The 23,515-nt window shown below is 46.4% G+C and overlaps 1 protein-coding gene across 1 annotated transcript in view; it reads left to right on the forward strand.

The window, feature by feature from the left end:
* The window catches only part of LOC106498558 (gamma-aminobutyric acid type A receptor subunit theta), a 77,611-nt gene that overhangs the window by 12,693 nt on the left and 41,403 nt on the right, over nt 1–23,515 (forward strand). The window contains exon 3 of the mRNA XM_013959820.2: nt 17,385–17,452. Coding sequence (XP_013815274.1) covers nt 17,385–17,452 — 68 coding nt within the window. The remainder of the gene's footprint in view (nt 1–17,384; nt 17,453–23,515) is intronic.

Genomic DNA, 23,515 nt, shown 5'->3' on the forward strand with positions numbered 1-23,515 from the left:
ACAACCTCTTGCTGTTATGTCTTACTTTGTTAACTCAAGTGGCAGGAAGTGAAAGGATCCAGTCCTTCTTGGGACATATGCGGATGTTAACACATTGCCACATGATGGAATTTCTATTTTTTTTACTTTGCTCTTTTTATAGGACATACATACTGTTAAAAGGATTTTTGAGGGTGTAAAGTCAAACACTCAAGACTTCAGAAACGTCAGAACTGAGGTTGTTTCCTAGACCTGTGTTTGGTCCCCTTGTAAGTGTGCATCAGGAGGCAAGGTCCGCATGCTGTTCCTGAGCACCTCTTCCTCACAGAGCACACAGGACATACCATTTATTTAGGGAGCTGTTCTTTCTTGTTTCCCCTCATTAGAAAGGGGGACAGGCTGGGAGCATGGCAGTGGGGACTAGGTGCGGAGATCATGGCAGACAGTTAAGACAGGTTGAGCCAGGAGAGACCGGAGTGAGATGCGTGTCCAATGCAAAGCCTGGGGCTGAGCAGGCAAAGACCAGCTGGGACTCATACCTTCTTGACTGCTCTGTATTCAGACCTGCTGCTAACACAGAATTAGTTGTTTTTATGACTGCTGTCAAGCACACCAGTACAGCCTGAACATGTGCACAGCTCCCCTCTGAGGAGTCAAAAGTATCCCCCACTGTGGGGTGCCCAGTCAAATACCTGATTTTCCAGAATATTTAGCAGCATTATATTCAGCACACTGTATGTTCAAAGCACAGCTCCTATTGATTTCAGCCACAGCTGTGAGTGCTCAGCTCTGGTGCCCCAAGAGAGAAACATGCAGAGTTCATGAAAACCTGCGACGTTTAGGTGCCTTGTGTAGCACCATGTAGGAAACCCTGTGACACCTCCAGTCCTGGAGAACAGGATTCAGCAACTATCTTCCTCCCTTTCCTGGAGGCCTGCCCCTCACTCACTGCATGGCTATCAGCTTCTTCAGCAAATCAGGCAGGAACCCCACTGAAAATGCTCTCTTTCACTATATAATCCTGAGTCATCCACAGAGCAAATTCATCCTCTGTCGAACAAGAAAGGGGAACAAACAAGGATGTTGTGGATTGTTTAATTAAGAACTGCCTCTATAACATCCATTCAGAAATGGGCATCCTTACATCTGATGTACATTTTGAGAGCTTGCTTTTCATGCAGTTTTTTGGGTGCAACAATATTTTAGGACATTAGACCAGTTCCTTCCTCCAGTGTGATAAAGCTTGGGAACTTCTCTTTGCACGTTGAACATATTTGTGAATTCAACTGGGGACCCACAAGATCTTTATTATCCTCCCTCAGAGACTGGAAGCTCTGACATAAAGTGGTGGAGGGAGTTTTGGGTGGTGTGACCAAGACAGCAGTGAGGATGAGTTCTCTTGACTCTTAGTCTGGAGTCAAATTGGAGGTGGGTGTCTAAACAATTTGCATGAATGCCCGAGAGCAGTGCTTGGTAGCACCAAGCGTTTTCTGGATTTGATATCAAATGGAGGGCATGCAATCCTGCTGTCATCCATTAAGCCACTATACTTCTGCAATAACAGAAGTTTTTGATTCTCATGTCTGCGCTAAATCCTATGTAGTACAATTGCATTTGGTTGCTCTCCTTTTTCCTTTTCACCATTAGTTTTTGTAGCCTTGCCCTACCACTCCATTCCACCCTGGACACAGCCACTTTCCAGTGCTGTTGGGGCTAGTCCCTGGTAGTGCACTGTAGCTAATGAAGGGCTGTGAGATCTCTTTCCATAATAAAAGACCTCATCATAATTTTAACAAAGCATTTATTCCATGAATTTTGCCTCTTTTCTTAGGCACGGATTTTTTATGATTGAATACAATATCTTTGTGTTATTGATTAGTAGAATATTTCCAATAATTATTAATTAATTAATTAATTAACAGATTAAAAATGGGTTGTTGTTTAGAGCCAGTCTGGAGGATGTGCACCATCTTACTTGGACACTAAAGTCAGGCGGTGTTGTTCTTCCTCATTGATTAATATCTACATAACACTCACCATTTCTGTGAATATTCTTGCCAGTAAACTTGTCTTCTGGGGACTGTCATTGAAAGCAAAATATAAAAAGAGTGCAAAACCTGTTAGTATGAGTCTTTGACTGGTCAAAATATATTTCCATAGTCCTAAATTTGTTCATCAGAATAGCTTTACATATCTGCATTGTTTGTTTCCTAAGACTACCAATATCCCAGTCAGGCAGAAAAATATCTTTTTTTACCTGCACAGCATGGAACATAAAGGCCCAGTGATATGCTGTAGCTTTAGTCCTACATGAAACACACAGACTGTGTGTGCATGTCATTTTTCTCACCTATGTCTGATTCAAAGAAAAGGCTACTAAAGTGTCAGGCTGAACTAATATAATATAGTTCTTCAGTGGTAGTGACAGTATTTGGTGTGGAAGACTATAAGATCCATTCTTGCAGACAGCCTTTGATGGGGTTTGTTATGTGTTTATTTATATTTTGATATTACTTGGGAAATATCATGCACTTGTTAAAACATAACTAGAAACATGGACAAGACAAATGATCTGCTTAATGATGGCATAAGGCCCACTCAGGGAACTCTCATCACATACATGAAAAGAAGAGAAATGCTAAAAAGTGGAGCCCTACAGCATGAATAGATCTGTGGAAAAAACAGGTATGCTGACCTGGATGAAGGGACATGACCTGGATGAAGGGACAGAGTGCACCCTCAGCAAGTTTGCCAGCGATACAAAACTGGGAGGAGTGGCGGATACACCAGAGGGCTGTGCTGCCATTCAGAGAGACCTGGACAGGCTGGAGAGGTGGGCAGAGAGGAACCTCATGAAGTTCAACAAAGGCAAGTGCAGGGTCCTGCACCTCGGGAGGAATAACCCCCAGCACCAGTACAGGTTGGGGGTTGACCTGCTGGAAAGCAGCTCTGCCGAGAAGGACCTGGGAGCACTGGTGGACATGAAGTTAAGCATGAGCCAGCGATGTGCCCTTGTGGCCAAGAAGGCCAATGGCATCCTGGGGTGCATCAGGAAGAGTGTTGCCAGCAGGTCGAGGGAGGTGATTCTCCCCCTCTACTCAGCCCTGCTGAGGCCACATCTGGAGTACTGCATCCAGTTCTGGGCTCCCCAGTACAAGAGGGATGTGGCACTACTGGAACAAGTCCAGCGAAGGGCTGCAAAGATGATTAGGGGACTGGAGCATCTCTCTTATGAGGAAAGACTGAGAGAGCTGGGCCTGTTTAGCCTGGAGAAGAGAAGGCTGAGAGGAGATCTTATTAACGTGTACAAGTATCTTAAGGGAGGGTGTCAAGAGGATGGGACCAGACTCTTTTCAGTGGTGCCCAGTGACAGGACGCAAGGCAACGGGCACAAACTGAAACACAGACAATTCCATCTGAACATGAGGAAAAACTTCTTCACTGTGAGGGTGACAGAGCACTGGAACAGGTTGCCCAGAGAGGTTGTGGAGTCTCCTTCTCTGGAGATATTCAAAACCCGCCCGGACGCGATCCTGTGCAATGTGCTGTAGGTGACCCTGCTTGAGCAGGGGGGTTGGACTAGATGATCTCCAGAGGTCCCTTCCAACCTCAGCGATTCTGTGATTCTGTGATTCTGTGATTCTGTAGATCCAGTGATTTCTCCTGTTCCTATTAAATGGAAGACAACAGAGCTCTTTTCAGTCATTCCTTATTACTAGTCAGTAGGAGCACTGCTGTTTGCTTTGAGCAGGATACGAATTTCAGGATGGTTTGGAAAACACTGCACATGCAATTCCAACAGGCTATTCTTCTGTTTTCGGCATTTATTCTTGGTTGTGTGTCAGAGTCAGAAACTCTTTTTCTTCTCTGATCTTTTCTTCTCCCCCTTTCCTTTTCTCCTTTTTGCAGTCCTGGTGGAATAGTGCTGTTAAGTAATTGTGCACTTACAGACGTCTGTGCTTGTGACAGGGGTGAGCCTCAGCCCAGTCTAGCGTGGCTTGAATTTCCCTCCCCAGACCTCAGGACCTCTTAGTGCAAGTCTGGGATGGCTCAGAGTACAGCTATAGCTGGAAAAGAGCCTCTGTAAAAATTACATCTTGTTGTTCCATATTTATTCTCCCTCAGTGGTTTCCATGTCAAATTTGCTCAGTTTACCAGTCAAAACAAGATATTTCTACCTGCCAGCTCTGCCAGCTCAGCCTGGGCTCTGGAAATCAAGCTGTGCTCTCTCTGCTCTGGACATCATCACCAGCCAGAAAGGATTCTGGAATCAGAGCTGAACGGGATGTGATTTTGATTATGCACGAATATAATTTGTTCTCAGGTAGCATTACTGGCTCTGTGTGACAGATAGCAGCAAGGCTTCTGCACTGTAAAAACATTGACTAACAGGTCTTCCCTGCTACCTGTGGGCTGATGGATGACTACTACTACTCTGTTTTACACCTAGGGGATACTGAGGGGGCCAACTTGTTTGAGCTGACACAGAAAAACCTGTGGCAGAGCAACGGATAGAACGGGGAGGTTCTGCTTCGTGCTATTACTCTTTATTCACAAGAACAGACCTGAGCACCTTCAGTGCTCTGGTCCACTGCTTGGTCACCAAACCGTGACACTTTCTTCGATTGCAGTAGCCTGTGAAATCCCCAAAGGGAACAGGTACATGTACCCACTTCTCACTGCAGAGAAATGGAAGGGGTAAAACCACAGGAAAGTCTTTCACATGCAATGGGCATTAAGTGTGTTCACAAATAGTTACCGTTCTGATGGATGGGGCAGGAGGGCATTCCCCATCATCCATTTCAGGAAATGGATTCAGTTATCTCAGAGCTGGCTGAATATTTTAAAAAATGATGTGTGGAAGATAATATATTCACTGTGTATGAACATGTCATATAGTAGGAAAAGTGGGAAGGGTGTACTCGCTATTGCACTAGTTCCAACCTTTACTCTTCATATGCTTCTGTAATGAGTTTCACCACAGGCTGTCAACAAGAACTGACATGAGGGCCTTCCATATCACAGTGTAGGCCTCAGCTCTCAGAGCCAGCAGGGTCATTTCAGCCACTAAAAGCAGTTTTAGGCTTTTATCTACTATGCAGACTGGCCTCTACTAGTGAGCAGTGACCCAGAAGTAGCTTGTCTTACTTGGTTCCTCTGACAGTTTATCGTCAAATGCTTGCATTTAAAATGAAGGCTCATCCATTTCAGCCAGGAGAGAAGTGAGTACGCCAAACTTGCCCTTTTCACTTCCACTAGTATGGGTCATAACTGCAGCAACACCACAGAACCAGGCCTGGTTTCCTGATCTGGAGGTCTTTCCAACACCTGTTATCAGTTACCAGGCAGTTCCTTGATACTCTTCTCTTATACATTAGCCACAGTGAGAGAATCCACCTGCAGCTCTTTCTTTAAGTAGTTTTGCATTAGTGAGACCATAGCAGATGACTCCTCCAGGTTGGGGGAAGCTTGTGCCATGGGAAAGGTTAGGCTCGGAGAAGGTATTGTGGGGCTACACTGAGCAGTTCAGCTAGGGAACGCATAAAGAAGGGGACACCCCACTGCAGATGGCAAAGCTCTAGGTGGGACACTGGTGATGGTCACCCCAGGAGAGGAGGCCAGCCAGGTCACAGGTTGGAGTTTACTGGTGGGACATTGTCACCAGAGGAGGAATCCTCCTTTTCCAGCTGGGGAGAGGAAGCACTGCTGGGGAGCTGGGCTGTATGTAATGTCTGATAGAAAGCCCTGTGCGCTGGCCTCTGTGGAAGGGGTTTTTAGAAAACACAGAGCCTTGGCTTCATGCTGATTCTAGTGATAGTATGTGTAAAACTCCCACTGGGTTCAGAGTTAATGTGGGCCTACACGTCTCAAGCCCCTAATCTGGCCTCAAACCTGCAAGGCCTTGTGCATATCTGCAGTCCTTGCTCATCTGTTTTAGTAATGCTGCTTCCACATGTAGCATCTATTTGAACAAAGTTCTGACGAATTTTTACCAGGCTGAGACTGCACTGACAGAGCAATTGACCCAGTCCAGATACTTTTTCTATTTTAGAGCAGAGAGGGCCTGTCTAGTGTCCACCGAAGGCAACCAAAATGTGTGGTTCAGACCCTTGAGGAGAACAAAGGCAGCAGGGATCAAAGGTGTGACTGACACCGTCTGCTCTGTTCTTGTGGTCAGGAGGTTCTATATGTTGACTAAAAATGAAAACATCTCAGCAGATCTACCTCAGCTTGGGTAGGAAATTTTTGGAGGCGGGGGAGGGTAGGCTATGAGCTAAAGTTTTCTTCTTATCCTCCTTTCATAACAAAAATAGAAGAGCATTGATCAGAAGTTCCCCTACATGTTTTTCTTCCCTTTTTCATGATAGCTCCTTGCTAGTATTTGAAGCTAGAGAAAAAAATGATGAGTACTCAAGTTAATAATGCGTGATTATTATGTTGATGAATTGCCGGAGATGAATATATATGTAAAAGCCCTGCAAGATTCGCTCATCCATGCATCCTGAGTGAAAGCAATTATTTTGGTGAACAAATGACAGTTAGCTACATTTCTTAATAAGAGGTGCTGGGGTAAAAGGTGGCCTGGTAACTTTTGTCTTGGTGAATTTCCAGGACTCTCTTGCAAACTGATCTTTGCTGAAATGATAGAAACACCAGCCTAAGGGGCCAATTGTTCAAAAGTGACTGATTTACAAACTTGAAATATCCCTCCTATACCCTTCTCGCAATTCTCAGTCATCAGTGAGCTAAGTCAGATTTTCTCAGTCTTGAGACTGTGGAGGAAAAGCAGAAAAACCTGAACATGGCACATCCAGGGGACTCAGAAAATGGAAGATGGAAACATATAATCCCATATATAACATTTGGAAAGGGGGAGGCTTGTTTATGTGTGTGCTTTTCTTCTCATGAGTTCTAACTCAAGCTCATGCTTTTATCGTGAATGTCATGATATTTTCAGGTCTGACTCACTACTTTCCCCACTGGTAACGCTCACACCGTACGCTGTCTGTACCAGCGCCACACACAAGCCGTGGGCGCGCAGGTGACCCCAGGCCCTGGCTCTGCGAACACAGGCTTTGCGCTGTGTCGGGGGCTGAAGGAGGGTGTCCAGCACCGCCAAAAAATCAACCCACAGCAGGCATGGCAGGGGCTGCCCCTGCCGCTTCCGGGCATCCCGGCCCTAATATCCGCGTTTGTCCCAGGCCGATGGGGCCTGGCCTGGCTGGCCACCGCGTCCCTTCCTTTTCCCCGGTGCCGCGTGTGCCTGGTGGGATCACGTCCAGGAATTAGACAGTGTGGCATCCTTTACAGCCGGGAGTCTGTAAACAGTGACGAGGAGGTGTGACTAACTCATTAAAACTGAAAAACTGGGGGGGGGGGAAGGAAAACACCTTCCTGTAGTCACTTTGATAAAAATGACAAGTCAAGATATTTTGTTGTTGTTACAAATACTTCCAAGGTGGAGTAATGGATTTGATATGAACGGAGGAGCTTGTGTTAACCCATTTAAATTAATTTGGTTCGGCTCATTTTCAGCTAAGGGGATTAGATGGCTCAGGCTTCGGTGATGCAGGAGTGTTTTCCTGGAGAGGTCACGTCTTCAAGCACAGCCCAGGCCTGCGGCTGTTTGGGGGACACTGCTTTGGGGGCACGACAAGAACAAGCCTCCTCCGCGTAGCGGGACAAGCCATCCCCGAGGCGAGGAGAGGGCCCGCGCCCTCGTGCCGGGCCCGCGGAGCAGGTGCGCCCCAGCGGGCGGCACCAGCCCCGTCTCCACAGCGGCCATAACCTGTGGCTGCCCCGCCCAAGCTGGGTGCTGGAGGCTCCCGGGTGGTGGGACCGCGTGTCTGTCGCCTGCGGAGCGACGCCATGGGCTGGGCTGGGCCGGGCTGGGATGCCCCACATGTAGCTGGGCCTGTCAGGGTGGGCAGTGCCTGCCTCAGCCCTACCCTGCTTGTGCTCCTGCTGTTTGTGGTGCCTTAGTGCACAAATCCAGTGTTTTGGTTGTGAAGAGTGTTTCCCAGGCTACGGGGGAGCCTGGGGACAGCCGGGGTGAGCAGGGTGACGAGTGGTGAGCAGGTGACGGTGGCAGCAGGGCACCTCAGCCAGGAGCGGGAGGGCGCGAAGAGCTGTGGGAGCGAGGACCGAGGAGGCGCAGCTGGGCTCGCCCCGCACGGTGCTGGTGCCGCTCGCAGCCCGCTCTCCGAGGCCGGCCTGGCCGAGGCGGTGGTGGGCGCTGGCAGCGCGTCCTTGGCACGCTTTGGGCTCCCGCACGGCGTCGCGGGCAGCACCGCAGCGGCAAAGCGCGATGGGGATGCGCTCGCCCGCCAGGGTGCTGCTGGAGGTGGGAGGGAGCCTTCTCAGGTGGAGAAATGTGGGGGCGCTGATCAGCGCGGGTCTTGTACTTGATGTTGCTCCTGGAGGAAAAGTGCCTGGCACATGTTGTTCTGCTGTCGGTCTGTTATAACACACTATATAATTTGCTGAGGAAGCCCTGTTGCCTGCCTGCATATCGCTCTTGGTGGAGAGTAAGAAAGCACTGAAGGGATCTGCAGTGCTCAGTGTCTCTGCTCTTCCCCGGGCAGCTCAGTGTAACCACAGGGAAATGCAATGTTTTGTAGAAACGCCCTACTATGCGGTGGGGGGGGGGGGGGGGAGGGGTGTAAAAGCAAAAGCCTCCAAATTAAGCGTGTGTGCTGCAGGCTGCAAAGCCAGGGAGCTGGTGTGTGCGGGTGCCCTGGTGGGACACCGAGAGGAGAGCCCTCCGGAGGGGGGCCGGCGAGCGATCCTTGCTCTAGCAGCACAGCGCACCAGCAGGTGGGGACCTGCCTTTGCCTCCTGAGGGCTGGGTCTGCACCTGCAGCTGCCCTGCTTTGGCAAAGAAACCTGTGCCTGTGGCAGCCCCTGCAAAGGACGCTTCGGTCTGCAGCTTGCTGTGATCCGGGCCAGGTGTTGCCTCCTCCAAAGGACAGCTGGTATTTGGGAATCTTGGTGCTCTTAGTAAGCTTACTGTTAAAGCAGTGACTGCTTGGGACGTGTAAGGTGTGTAAGGTTGGAAACGATCAAGTCTGGTAAGGTGATGCAGCTGTATATGTCTATGAATGAGAACAAATATCTGCAAAGCATATCCAGTTTATGATAATTCTGGAAACTTATTTTCCCCTCAATCTGCAGTAACCTTAACAAGTGTATTTCATCCAGGCAATAATTAGGCATGCAGAAGGCTTGAGAAAAATCTCTTCATCACTAAGGACGAAACACCTTTAAAACTCTGACTTTTGAATATTGAGCTAGGCCTCTACCAAGAGCAGATGGTATCCTGAGACATCAGTGATTTTTCTTAATGCTGAAAGTCCTGTGCATGTATGTACGAGTGCTTTGCTGAACTGAGTCCACCAGTACAGATGTTGTAAAGGCTTGGTGTCTACTCTCTTGTTCCATTTTTAAGGCTGTATTTATGAGACTTTGTTTTTATTCAGCTTGGGTAGCTGTCTACCACCATCTTTTAAAATCAACCTTGATTTAGCTTCTTCGGTAGTCCTTCAATACCTTTGGGACAGCCTTTACACTGTTCTTGCAGCCAGCTGATTGTTCTCTCTAACTTCTAAATTTCCATGGGATATTTGCAATATCCCGCTCTAATACCTACTAATCCATTAAAAATACCCATGAGATAGATTAGGTAATCCACTGTGCCTTGCAGATTGTGCTCTTTAGCTCTCTGCTTTCCCTAGAACAGCCACAAAATGATTGCTACATCTGCACTGGAAAAGCATTGTTCCTCCAGAAGGATCCTCTAGCATTGGCTCACAGGCAGGTACAGCTTGCTTGGGAGAGGGAGGGGGAAAAAAAATCCTCTCTATTCAAATCTACAGGGACAGCTTCAGTTGACAACATGCCAGAAACGTGGCTGTTACATCAAGGTTAACCTGTAAGTTTGTAAAGAGTGTCACAAGATAGTGGTACTTGAGCAGTCAGTTCTGTCTCCTCAGCAAGTGCTGTGTTGCCTGAAGAACTGGCTTCACTGCTTGCTTGGAGGAAAGCCTGTGTCTTACTGAAGCCCATGCATTTTTTTGGTGTTTTCATATTTCAAGGATCTGCTCAGGTGCTGTGCCCAGCTCTCTTGGCTCATGAGCTGCCAGGGACCAGGAGGTGGTATGACTTAAAATATGTGGTTTGGTTACCCCCCTCCTTTAGCTGTTCCATCAAACCTGGTGTGCTGTCCTTGATATCACTGTTTTGGTGAGAACTTGCTCTAAAGTTTCCATTTCTCAGGGAAGTCCTTAATATTCCACCTTGTTAAATAAGTCTTGCAAACTTCGTGATCTGCCTGGCTAAGGCCAAAGCCAGTCCTCCAGCCTGTGTCATTATGCTTTCATTAGCTTCCTTGCACGGGATTATGCTGTGTCTGGTCTGATGTGTATGGATGGGAAGCCTAGCAAGGTTAGGCACAATCCTGTTCTGTGTGCAAGCTTGATGGCTTAAAAAGTGCCAAGCACTCCCTAAAGAAGCATGGCAAAGGGAAGGAAACCTTCCAGGCAGAAGGAATTGTCTTCTGCCAGGCTTACTTGGAGAATAGCTGCAGTCTCCATGAGAATAAGTGGTAGATGCTCCTCCTGCCCCTGCAAAACAATGAATCCCTGTGGAAGCAGAAAGTATTGACAGCCCCATATGTCCTGGAGATCAGGGCCCTATCTTTCAGCTCCACAAGACTGCTTTCCTCACTTGAAGTAAGGAGACTTGTTAGCAGCAGCAAGTCCCTTATCTTCCCTGTGCTCCCAGATACCAGAAGGCAATGTCATGTTTGCTGTCTTCCCATAGGAGCGTCTTTCCTCTTTCTGGCAATGTACAACAGTGGCCCAAAGTGTAATGTCATGGTATGATTTGCTCTTATAAATCCGATGAATGTCATGGAGTGACCCACTAGGAGTAGGGGGAGAGCTTTGATATCAGTCTCTGTGTTTGATGTTTCTTGCTGTTGTGCTGAGCCTGGCAAGCTTACTGTGTAGCTATGGGCTGGGGAGTAGGGGAGAAGTCAGCAATGAGTCATTGAAATAAGAGTAAAAACCAAGTAGAAGAAAGCTTGGAGAGTGTTTAATGAGTATTTAAAGCTAGATTTTGCTGGGAAGGTTTAAGCAGGTTCTTAAGTGACCTTGCTGAACTCAGTGCTTCAAGGTGTTGCCCATTCCATCCATGCTAGATGAAAGCAGCTCCCAAAAGACTTCTTCTTTCATAATACATGACCAATGTTTCTTGCTCCTTAAGCAATGTTAACTCTTGCTGTGTTTGCGCTTGATGCTGGGGGAAGGTACCTAAGCTAAAAAAGGAAGAGAACCAGAAACTTAGTATTGGAAATTTCTTTCTGATTTGGCTTCTGTGTAGCCTGCTAGGATGGCGTCTCCTAGAAATGCTTTTCTAAACTGCTATAGCAGAGCCCTGCTCTTGCTTGAGATCTATGAGAACAGCCATAATGTTGATAGCAATTTGAATCTTAAAATCCACCTGTATTATGAAAAAACAGGAGCATTTTCAGTCTCCTTCTCCTGGGAGGTAGGTGTAGATTACTCCAAAGTGAACTCAAGCATGCTGACAGCAGGCTGGCTTCTGCATTACCTTCTGGGGATGTTTCAGAAGAAACTTCAGGGGTGCTTCTTCCCCACCATGGCTCAGGATTTCAGTCTGTGGGCTGAAAACAAGGATCTGGTTTGGGAAGGATAGAGTGGCATTTCTTAGGAGACTGCTACTGCTGCATCCAGGCTAGTGACTCCTCTGTTAGTCAAGGAAGCCTAATGTTGAATTTGAGCTGTGTCCTGCACCCCTGATTACCTGGGAGCTCTTGCCTCCTAACTAACCATGTCTGTCAGACCTTGTAAAATCAACTCACTGTTGCATGTAGCAATGACATGGACCATAGCTTTAAGTTTTAAACATAAACCCAGGCTGCTCTGAGGTTCAGTACTGTGAACAAAGTGGGGGCAGTGGCTTGGGTAAACCTTTCTGTGCAGAAGGAGCATGCAGATACTGAAGAGTTCTCCCTGGTCCAGGAAAACAGGGATAAGAGCCCTGAAGGAAAAAGTCCTAGGAGTGAGACTGATCTGTGTGCTGGTCTCTCCTCTGACAAGTCTGAGAATGAACTAACTGCTGTTCCAGATGGGAGTGAGGGTCCTTGGAAATGCAAGTGACAAAGAAAAAGCAGTGCAGTCCCATAGTCATGTACATCAGCTAAGGTTACCCTCCTTGTGTCTGCCTGCATCGCCCTGCTTTTGCAGAAGCAGTTTTGCCAGGCAGTGCAGGGCAGCTTTGACTGGGCCTTGCTGTTTCTGGACTCTAGTGCCACTGCTGTCCTCCAGCTTCTGGAGGGCTGGGGGTAAAGAGTAAGGTTTTACATGATCAGAGTCTGTGCCTGTGGATGTGTACCATGGTAGGGTATAAGGCACAGAATTATTCTATATGTAGGCTTAGTGGCTGAAAATTCTCCTTTTCCCTGGCAGGCTTTATTTACTCAGTGGAAGACATTGAAGTAGCTTTAATGCTGCTACAGGGGTCTCTGAAACCCTTCAGAGTCCAAGGATGGTCCCAGGACCACCTCAGGTAGTCCCATAGGCAGGGCCCAAGCAGAGGATGCTGGGGCCTATGTGTACAACTGTGTTAAAAATCTCTGCTCTTGGCCAAAAGAGAAGGTGCTGCATTCACTCTTCCTGCATGTATGCTGCTCTCTGTAACACTAGGAGCTAGGCTGCAGGCACAGGGAAGTTGCTCGTTCCCAAGTCAGGCAAACTGCTCCATAAACATCTGTAACCTCCTACACAAAGTGAGCAGCTTCCAGGGTGGGTGCAGGGAGTCTGGGGAGACTTCTTGTCATGAATTCACCAAAAGTGGTTTTAAGAGAATGCTGTATATTGGAGGTTGTTTTTTCTCTTCTCTGTACTGGTGACATGTCATCTTTGCTTCAGTGGTTGGTTTCTGGGTACCATGCTTTGAAAGAGATGTAGACAAATTGCCAAGATGCCAGAGGAGAAGAGCACTAATTGTCAGAGGTTTAGAAAACATAACCTCTGAGAAGAAGGTTGAAGAAATCAGGTGCATTTAATCTAGAAAAGACAGTACTGGTGGCGGTGGGGGAGGGGGATGTCATGGTTTCTCAGTACATAAAAGCTGTTGTCAAAGGATGATTGATTTGTTCTTTTGCAATCATTTGGGGGGAATGATGAGATGAAACGAACTATGTTTACAGCATAGAGAAGGCTTAGTTTGAATACTTAGGAAAAGCTTTCTGGAGTGTAGTGAAATGCAGGATCATCCAGGGGAGGTGTGCAATTTCTGATTCTGATGTCTTTAAAGAAAACCTCCATTAAAGAGTCTCTAAGCCTACTTGGGTCCACTTCCATGAAGGATTTGGGCTGTATGGCCTCCTGAGATCCTTGTCAGCCCTTTGTTCCTGCAGTTTGGGCTGACAGGTAGGTTTGAGGCTTATGCCTGTCCCTTAACAACTGCAAGCATTGGCTGAGCTGGTGTTGCCAAGTTCACATGGTCAGAAAAGCACAAACCAGACACCTCAAAATATTGACTGTGGCTCATAAAAAATCTTGAATTATCCTCTACTAAGAAATGCATTCTCTATTTATCTGCTCACTGTTTTTTTGAGTCTTTTTGGCTGCATCTGTATTGCAGTTAGAAATCTGATGGGAGAGAAACCCAAGCTCACTGTAGTCTAGCTTTCTTGGGTAGGAGTGGAGAGGGCAGCACAGCCCTTCATACAAACCAGTTGCCCAAGTAAGCATCTAATGTCTCGAGAGATCTACTACACACACTGCATTTTGTGCTGTTATCTCTGCTGCACTCTGCAGCTGAGCTACCAGGATGAAATCTAGAATGGAGGTACTGACCCATGCTGCCATCACCTCTGGCTGCAGTGCAGGCAAACGCAGGTGTGGAAACACCACCTCTTCCCTGCAACAGTGAAGTAAGAATGACTTCTAGAGTAACATGACTCTAGATTCTGGGACTTTAAATCATGATAAAATAGAAAGTGGAAGCAATAATCAGTTGTTGGAAGAATACTGCAGTTTAGCACAACTTGTTACCTACCTGGGCTGTTTGGTTCTTGTATTTGACAAGTATCACTTGCAGAAAAAAGACTGTTTAACTATTTAGTCTACTTTCCCTCTCAACTTCCCCTGAGTACATTTTTCACAGGCATCATACTGCTTTCCGTACATAATGTTGGTGACTTCTCTAGTGATGGTGAGAAATGGGGAAGTGTTAGGGTGCCTTTCACTGGTGAATGTGGCAGAATTTCTCACGCTCCCTCATTTGTGAACTTGCCTACAAATCTTTTCCAGGCATAAGCTTTTTCTTTAAGGGGCCAGTGGGGGGGTGTGGTGGGGGGAACAGGTCTAGTTTATGCACACATTGGCCAGGCATAATAAGAGCATAGGTCTTTAATACCAGGCTTACTTCTTTTGCCTCTTCTCAGATCCACAAATGCAGAGCTCTGCCTTTTGGACAGATTCAGATGACGTTATCTTGTGTTTTAACTACCCTACTTTTTGTATCCCTCTTCCCTGAAGCTATTAACATTGGCAGATTCAATGTCCTTTGTTTGTTTTGTGTACTACTTAGAGCCCAAATGTTGGACACCAGCCGGTCTAGTTTCTCTTTGGGCTGTGGTGGGAGGTAGGGCATGCTTTTTTCCCTGCTGGCTTTGCACACTCATCACTATCCTGAGGAGACTGCAAGCCAGCCTTTGCAACAGAAACAGAGAAGATGAAATGGCTTCCCTGAGATCCAGCTGAGAACAGATCCAGTAAAGGCAGGACTTCACATACCTTCATCTTTGGCATTCGTATGAAGATCATGTGCTCCTGCCTGTGGGAAAAGCAGAGTCTCCCACTAGCCATGATAGATGGGGAGTGGAGGTCTTGGCAGTGCCTTGAGTGGATGAGCAGGAAACATTGCTAAGTGAGCATGAGCTGGGCTGAGCTGAGCCCAGGCTTGTGGGGAGCAGCGCTCCGCTGATCTCAACTCTGTTGTTCGTCTTGGAGCTGGAGGTCTGGATCTTATCCACAGCTTCGACATTGAGTCACTGCATGACCTCAGGCACTCAGATACCATGGTGATGAACACAGCACAAATGTCTAGACAGATAGATTAGATTGAATAGACTCTGCATTTGACAAACACTTGTATACCATCCTTGTCAGTGCCACCCAGTCCAGTTGTATCAGTGGGTCTCTTATACAGCAGTGGGGAAGAAACATTTATTTCTTCACTGAGGAAGGAGTGGGCACATGACCACAGTACCACAATTACCAGTGGTGACACAGACAGACTAGGAATAAAGCAGGCAGGAGGGCAACTCTTGAAGGTAGCAAAGCTGCATGGCAGAAAAGCTCAGGAATTGGGAGAGCTGGCTTCATCCCCAGTCTGCTGCAGCCCTGCTATGTGGCCCTGTTTTCGTGTAACCAGTTAGCCTGTAAGTTCATCAGGGCAGGGACTATTTCTTCCTCTTTCTATGGCTCCTATCACAACAAGGCCCTGATTCCAGGAAAAAAGACAAACTATCAAAAATTAGATTTCTTAAAGGTTTATTGGTATCCCTGTCAGCCTCTGGCATGAGGGAGAATAAAGGGAGAATCAGCTCTCCCACAGTCCTTCTCTGGGAATGACTTTTGGTTATTTTCACACCTGGATCCCTTGTGAAGATGAATGCAGCAGTACAGCAAAGATGTGGCTAGGAGTTTGCCCCATGTACAGGGATTTTTGGAGGCTCTACTAGATTGCCTGAGAATACCTGTCTCCTGCACAGCTGACAGTAAGCTGTCAGTGCTGGAGAAGAGCACTGCCTCTTTAAGAAGATTTGCATAGTGGGGTCTAATTACAGTTGTTGTTGATTCTGATGTTTTCAGTGTTGTTCATATTCCATTAAAGGATAATGCTGCTTAATTTGCAGCAGAGGGTCTCAGTTAACAGTACACCCAATCACAAGGAAACCCTAATGACACTACTTCCCTACTTCTGGTAACACATAATTAAAAAATCACTTCATTTCCAGTTGTGTGGTTCTCCCCTCTCCCCCAATCTCCTAATTACTTTCTAAGCCATTTCATGATTATCCGTAAATATTTCAGCACTGAAATCTGCTAATGAGTCCACCGAAGAGTTAATACCTTGAGTGGCATAAAGGTTTGCCATTCCCTTTCTAGTACTGCATCTCAAGGAATTGTTTCCCACTTGGCATGTTCAGGAAAAGGGGCTTTGATTGCAGTAGGATAGGTTTCTGCTTTGGCTTTGAAGCTGGGATGCTGATGGGCAAGGGGAGGCACTTGGAAACCCTGACTCAAGCTGCAGAAGGCCCTTTGCTGGTTTGGGTACTGAATGCAGAAAGTTTTGAACAGCTTAATTTCCACTGAAAGGGCTATTCTACTGCCTGACTATGGGAGATGCTAGTCAGAGGGGCTTAGGCAGAACTGGGTTTGGGTCTGGATCTAGCTGGAGATGCTGCACGTCTGGAAGTAGGGGCTGAAGTGTCCTGCTTCTGCCCTGACTCTACCCTGCCTGTGGGAAGCAGTAATACATCTCTTGGCACTTGGACAAGAGAAGGCAATAGGTCTACCTGCAACTGCCTTTCAGCGTCGTGCTTCTTCACAAATTCATCTTACATGTGGTAGTGAGGCAGTGGTTACTGCAGAGTGAGGATTGCTTGGTCACTGGTAAGGGAATAGCTAAATTCCCCAGGAAAATGGGGCACAGATGTCTACCGCAGCTCACTGGCTGCTGGGAAGAGGATGTGGGGGGGGATGTGCACCCCGATGCCAATAGTAAAATGGGGAATCTGATCCCTGATTCAAGTGCAGTCCTGCTTTGAAAAGCCACTATAAAAATGGTACTTTCTCACTCCACAGGTCTGATCCCTGTGCTCATCTGGTATCTTGGGTATTAAAACTCGTTTGGGTTTTCAAGCTGAGTACTGCAGAGCTGACAAGGTGAAGGAGGAATGAGCTGGATTATTTTTCCTGCCCATGTGTTGCATGGGCTTGATTGCTATGTTCTTTGTATGGTCAATCAGCAATACCTTATGCAAGCCCACTGGGAGCCTAGTGATGTCTCTGAAGGCATTATTTGGAATAACCAGAGATAATTGTATAACTAGGGGGTAATTAACTTCCAGGAACTGGAGAATCAAGCTTAGGCTGCACTACCCCTAGGAGTGAGTTTGTAAGGCTGGGAGTTAGAGAAATCTGCTCTTCTGTAATCATTTGAGCACATGTGACTTGGAAATCCTTGAGACTTGGGGAATCTGAGGCTGCTTCAAATCATGTCCGTGCACTTCTAGTTAATGCTGTAATAGCAGGCAAGGGAAGAGAGCTTGAATATGGTCCTAATCTGCTTCTTTTGTGTTTCAGGTAACCCTGTCACAGTGGGAATGAGCATCCATATCTCCAGCATTGACCAGATCTCAGAAGTCAACATGGTGAGTTAAAAAAAAAAAAAAAAGTAGCAAACTGTTCTTCCATTTTCCATTTGAGATACAAATCCAAGACAGTGGCTCCTTGGAGTCACCTGAGGTCTGAGGGTATACTTCTGAAGAGAAGGGTGCTGACACCTGCTTCATTAAGCTCCTTTTGCAAATCTTTCCTGCAGTTGTTGGAGAAAGAGTGGCACTTGCCTGATAAAGAATAAGTATATTTGTTGTTCTCCTTTGGAGATGGTTAGAATTTTGTGGGATGATGGGAACTCTGATTTAAAAGACAGGATTCTTCCTCAATAAAGTGCAAGGAATTCAAGTATAATTTCTCCATGTATAGTGTGACAAAAAAGAAAATTAAACACTTCTCTGGGCTGTAGTAAATGAGTTTCTCTCCAAATTTTTTTCCCATTGTACTGATTTCAGTCTTGAAGACTTGCTCCTTCCATCCACTGACTGACCTGTGTCACTGGGGCTGGATGTCTGTTGGCTCCACAGCCTCAGTCCGAATCCAGACTGAAACAATGTTGAAATTAAACCCTTGCAAAACAAGACAGGCATGAGGGACCTCTCATGTGTTACATGCCTACTTCTGCTGGTGGTATCTGCAATGTTAATGAACACACTGAAAGACTATAGCTAGCTTCTTGACATGAGGTAAATTCTAGTAGGGTTAGTAAATGCATCTATTAATAGCTCACTTAAGTATGTTTGCTGTTAGCTGTGAATGTGTGGATGGAGGATCTTGAGTGGCATCTCTGGTGCCAGCTGCTCCTTATCTGGAGTAGAGATGCTCATCCCTTACCCTTCTGTCCTGGTTGCACGGACATCTCTCCTGGCCGTTAATGGTTATGCCTTGAAACAGTAGATGCTTGCTGCTTGTTACCAGTGACAAAAAGGCAATGACAGCTTTACAGTCAGCTCATGACTGCCAAGTTGAAAAGCAGTCGGTGACTTAGCAGGCTTGCTGGTGGAAATTTGGCGTTTATTTGGAGATTGGTACTGGAAGAGGGAGGAGAGGAAGCCATGTAACAGGGATCTGCTGGTTTTGTCTGGCTTTGATGGGCTGGAGCTTTTCTCACAACTGAAAACAAAAAGGTCTTTGAGTTTGCAGTTTTTTGGGTGTGAAATCTGTTAATGGTGCTGAAATCTATTAACAGTTTTGGTCATGGGATGGGTGCACACCCAGGCCTGTACTCTGTCTGTCTAGGAGAAGCCCTTAGAACTCAGCAGAGGTTGCGCACAGCGCTGACATGTTCTTTGACCTCTTTCCTCTCTCCTGCCGAGTGACTTTTCCTCCAGGCTCCTCTGCTTTCTGAACAGCTGAGTGGTGTGGAAAGCTGGCAGGGGCCACACTTAGCAGCGCCTGCCCCATTCTTCTATACTTGACCGATGTAGAAGAGTCCTAGGTCAGTCTAGAGCTCTTGCTGATCAAATCAATTAAAACCTTGGTCTCCCAATGCTACTGTCCTATTTTTCTGTTTCTGGACTCTCCTGCCCTGCTTCTCTGGCCCACCAGTTCTTTTGCTGTTTTAAGGGGGGAGGAGGGGAAGTAATCATCTGACTAGTAGCTTTGGTTCTAAATTGCTTGAAATTTCTGAATGTATCTGTTGATACAGTCCAGCCTGAAGGGCCAACTGTGAGTTTTCAGGTTCTCAAATGAAACTGTTTGTTTTGCATATTCTTATACAAGAGGCTTGGGAGAGGAGGAGTCAAACCAAGACCTGGGATGCTAGTTTGAATAAGCGTTACTGACCTACAGGTTAAACTTCTGCCAAATAATTGCTATTTCTTCTTGATCTGAGCTATGGAACAGATTGCTAGTTGCATAGAATCTCCCTTATTGTCCCCCCACTATCATAATTACCTGTATAGCATGTTACACCTCAATCTCTAATGACAATGACACCGGACAGCATGCACATATGGAAATTCAGACCTTGGTACAGACCTATGTCCCTGTTGCTTTGAGTAGCTGTGTTTGAGTCTAGGCTCAGCATAGAAGAGCCAGATGGCTTAACCCAGTTACATCCATCTTGCCTTTCAGGGCAGGACTCAAGTCTTAGTCATTTCCTTTCCCAGTCTCAACTTGGACCTGAAATTCCCTATGTGATGAGCTAGCTGTCACTGTCTTTGCTAGAGCCAGCATGAACAATTCAGGGTCTGGGCCTATAGTCTGAGACCAAGACACAAACGTATATAGATGTAGCTGGAGGGAATGAGAGATTTAGCTCAGTTGTTATAACTGCCCTGAGCTTCCTCCACAGATGTGAGAAGAAAACTGGGCAATGCGGAGGCAGGTTCAGGATGAATCTTTTGCTGGAAACATGTCCATTGCCTATAAAGGGTAATCAAGTGCTTTTCCATACACCTCTTGCAAGCAACTGTGATCAGGCATGCAGTTTACTAGGCAAGTAGTACTAGCACAGCCATTCTCTTAGCAACACTTTTCAACCCTTGTCACGTGAAGGCAATGCTCCCCCCTTTCCAGTGACACTCGTTTTCCTCCCCCACAGGATCTCTAGGGGGATGTGTGTATCTAGTGCTGGAGGGAAAGAGCAATGTTCAAATCTCTATTGGGCACACGGGAGATGGGCCTCCTGGGACCCCGGCATGGACCTTCATCCACATGCTGCTCTGGATCTTATATAACTTGGTGACAGAAGCACTGATGGACATACTGAGTGTTTTTTTGATAGTTGTGGTACCGTTCATGACTACACTGGGCACCAGGCAGTGTCTCTACCACTCTCCCGGTGATGTTTGAAAGGCATGTCACTTCTGTGCTTTTGATTATCCCTCCTAGCCCGTATTCTAACCTGTCAAGCATAATCTCCTGGTCATCCTTCCTGCGTATGTTTGAGGGAGGAAAGATGAAAACAGCTACACATGAGAGCTTACCCAAGATCAAGATCTACAAGTGTCGTGGGGAGGCAGCTTCAAAAGGGGTTAGAAATCAGAATCATCTTAAAGAACACACATTTAAGGAGTGGAAAAGAGTTCTTGTGTGATGCAAGTTTCCAGGCCAAAGGGATTTTACGTGCTTCTTTCTTCTGTGTGACAGATGCCCCAGAGAAAGGTCTGCGTCTTACTCCTGCTCCGGACACAGGTCCTGGCAAGAAAAACAAGGCATTTTTTTTGGCATCCTGTGTGATTGGGGAAGGGACTGTGCAATGAATAAATTAAAGGCACACAAGTGGAGCGGGGTTGTCATGGCAACCAAATAGCTTCTATTGTTACACAAGGAGTGTTATTACTTACTGCCCCTTGTAAGATAATTAATCCTTAGACATCCTTCCTGGAGCAATGGACCTGTTGCTGAGGCTGGGCAGGCTGAGGGGAGCCCTCAGCTCTGCCATGCCCTTCCTTGGGACCCTGGAGCCTGCTGCCTGCACCCGTGGAGGGAGAACAAGTGCTGCCAGTGACTAGCTGTTGCTTGATTCAAAAAGTTGTTTCCCATAGGATTCCAGCTGGATGCAGTGCTGTGGAGTAATATAGCTCCATCCGTGATCTAAAGAGCACTCTTTGCCCATGCTCCCATGGGAACTGTGTTCCCAGAATGATGATGTGGTGACATTTAATCCTGGAGGCTACAGGGTTTTCTGCTGGAGCAAAGGCAATGCAGTTATGTCTTTATGCTGGAAGTCCCCGGATACTGTGTGATATGCAGAGTGGCTTGCAATTGTCTATCCAAGCTCAATGGACCCTGACGCCTTTATCTATGAAGGTGATGCGTCTCTGTCTCCTTGAGGGCCATGCCCAGATGCAGTGACATGACACAGTGCAGATGATGGAGTTGTGCTATAGTGCAGGAAGTTTCTAGGTGCAGTGCTGGCATTGTAATGTTCTCTCAGTGATGATGGACAAAACCCCCCAAAATGGCACCTTCTTGCTGCCTGTGTGTGGTCAGCCGTATTTTCAGGCTCACTTGCTAGAGTAATGCTTTATTACTGTGTACTCATCTTAGCCCTACTAAGCAACGCTGAGCTGCAGCCTCTGTTCTTGTCAGTGATTAGAAGGATTATTTGCTGAGTCAAGATCAGTGACATCAACTGAAATGCCTGGGAAAGGTTGCCATGGGCCAGGCCAAATAGGTATTGGGGAAGGCATGTTTCACAAGCAGACCGTCCAGGAAGTGCTGATTTGTGAAGATGAAAGGTCTAGCTGGAGTCTTTTCAGATTCCATATGAATTTGCAAGTTGAGGATTTGAAGGTAGGGCAAAAGGAGAAACATCATGATGATGATCTGTAGCTCATGTGATCTGCAAAGAATGGAAGCATGGTATCTACTAATTGTCCTTTAAGGAAATGGGCTGAACAAATTATCTGGCAAATGTCATTTTGCTACAGATGGTTGAATTGTTGTAAGCATGAAACAATGTGCCGCTATTTATAGAAACTTGTTGGTATATGGTGTTATCTGGACAGTGCTATGTTCACACCTCTCACTACGGTATCCAAGACACTTACGAATCTAGTAGTACATCCTGACTCTGGAGAATGAAGAGCACTGGCAGCCCAGACCTTGAGTCACTCTGCAGTCAAAGGGGCACACAGACATTTCTGTCATTGTGGTACGTGGCCTGAATGCTGCCCAAAGTCACTAACAGATTAATGGTCTGGTTCAACTGACCTGCTTCGGTGGATCCATCTCTAATAGTATCCAGCAGTGACTGTTTCAGAAGGAGCTGGAAATCTTCCTCCCACTCCCGTGTGTCCTTTCAAAGGACAGCTGTGGACTGACCTGTTTAGGATAGACTGTAATTGCTTGGTGGTGGGAGGAGAGGCTGGTACTTCCAGCTGTAGCCTTCTCTCTCTAGGTAATCACAGGGGTCATATTTTTCTGGTACCGGACAGTTCAAGCTCCTTTCAAGCATTAATGAACTATTTGAATAAGGAGGAAAAACAACCAAAAGCTTTGTATGCATTTAAAATAAGAGAGAGTTACCCTTCATAACGCTTCAATTTTCCTGCCCTATGATCTGTGCAGTCCTAAACCTGCTCCTTCCTGTGTAGGCAGCTCGGAGCATCCAGCCATTGTTGTCATCATGATTTCTTTGTGACTCCTATAATTTATTCATCCCAAGATGCTCTCCTACATCTGCAATAACATTGTTTCAGTTTGTTATAGCACCAGCTTTAAAGTTTTATAAACCTGGTAACAAGTTGAAAAGTTACAAGTGGATTATTGTAGAAGGGCTAGTATAAGAAGAGAGGTTTCCAATGGAAATGTTTGCAGGAATACACTGTTGAAGAAATGTTGCTGGTGGGATTGATGTCTCCTTTTGCTGGGGGACAGTCTGTGGTGCAGACAGGTTAGTGGTTGATGCAGGATACTTTGCAAAGCTAACCCTGATGCTTTCCTTCATTGCATTCTCCTTTGTGGTCTTGTGTGAGCCTATTGCCACACTGCTGTCAGTTTGTCTTTGTGGGACTGGCTGCACTGAAGTTGGCAGACTGCACTGTCTCTCATGGCCTTATGGAAGGAACCATTGTGCCTGCTGTTTCCCAACTTCTAGAAGCTTATTTGAAAACCAGGTTCTGTCTTGCTTGGAAAAGTAGTTATCCCTGTTCAGGAGAGATGTAAAGAAAGCTATGAGCTGCAAGAGTTTTAAATTGGCTTTCAACTCAAAAGAAGGTGGATCAGGGTATGGGTAAGGGCATTCTTGACTAGGAAAGATCATCCTACTGTCTGTTGTGCCATCACCAGCAGGACATCACTTCTTACATTATGCCAAATTTTCCATCCATTAGGCATGTTTGAAATACAGTCTTTGTAGAGGGATCTGTCCCAGTCAGGCTTTGCAGTTCTCTGTTTTCACTGGGTTATGAATGTGCACTACCTAACTGGATTTCATTTTCAGTGTAACCCATGTACACTAATACATGTGCATCACTGCTGTATGCTGGACATGGTTGGTGAAAATAGGCATTGTAGATGGTGAAACTCTGTAGAGCGACTTTCTTTGATACACAACACCAGTCTCTGAGGTTATACTTTTTCAGAGACCGAACTCTTGGTCCTTGAACCTTTCCAAAAAGTGGAAAGGAAAGGCAGGAAAATGTACG

This window comes from Apteryx mantelli, chromosome 13 (assembly GCF_036417845.1).
Source record: "Apteryx mantelli isolate bAptMan1 chromosome 13, bAptMan1.hap1, whole genome shotgun sequence".
In the NCBI taxonomy this organism is placed as follows: Eukaryota; Metazoa; Chordata; class Aves; order Apterygiformes; family Apterygidae; genus Apteryx; species Apteryx mantelli.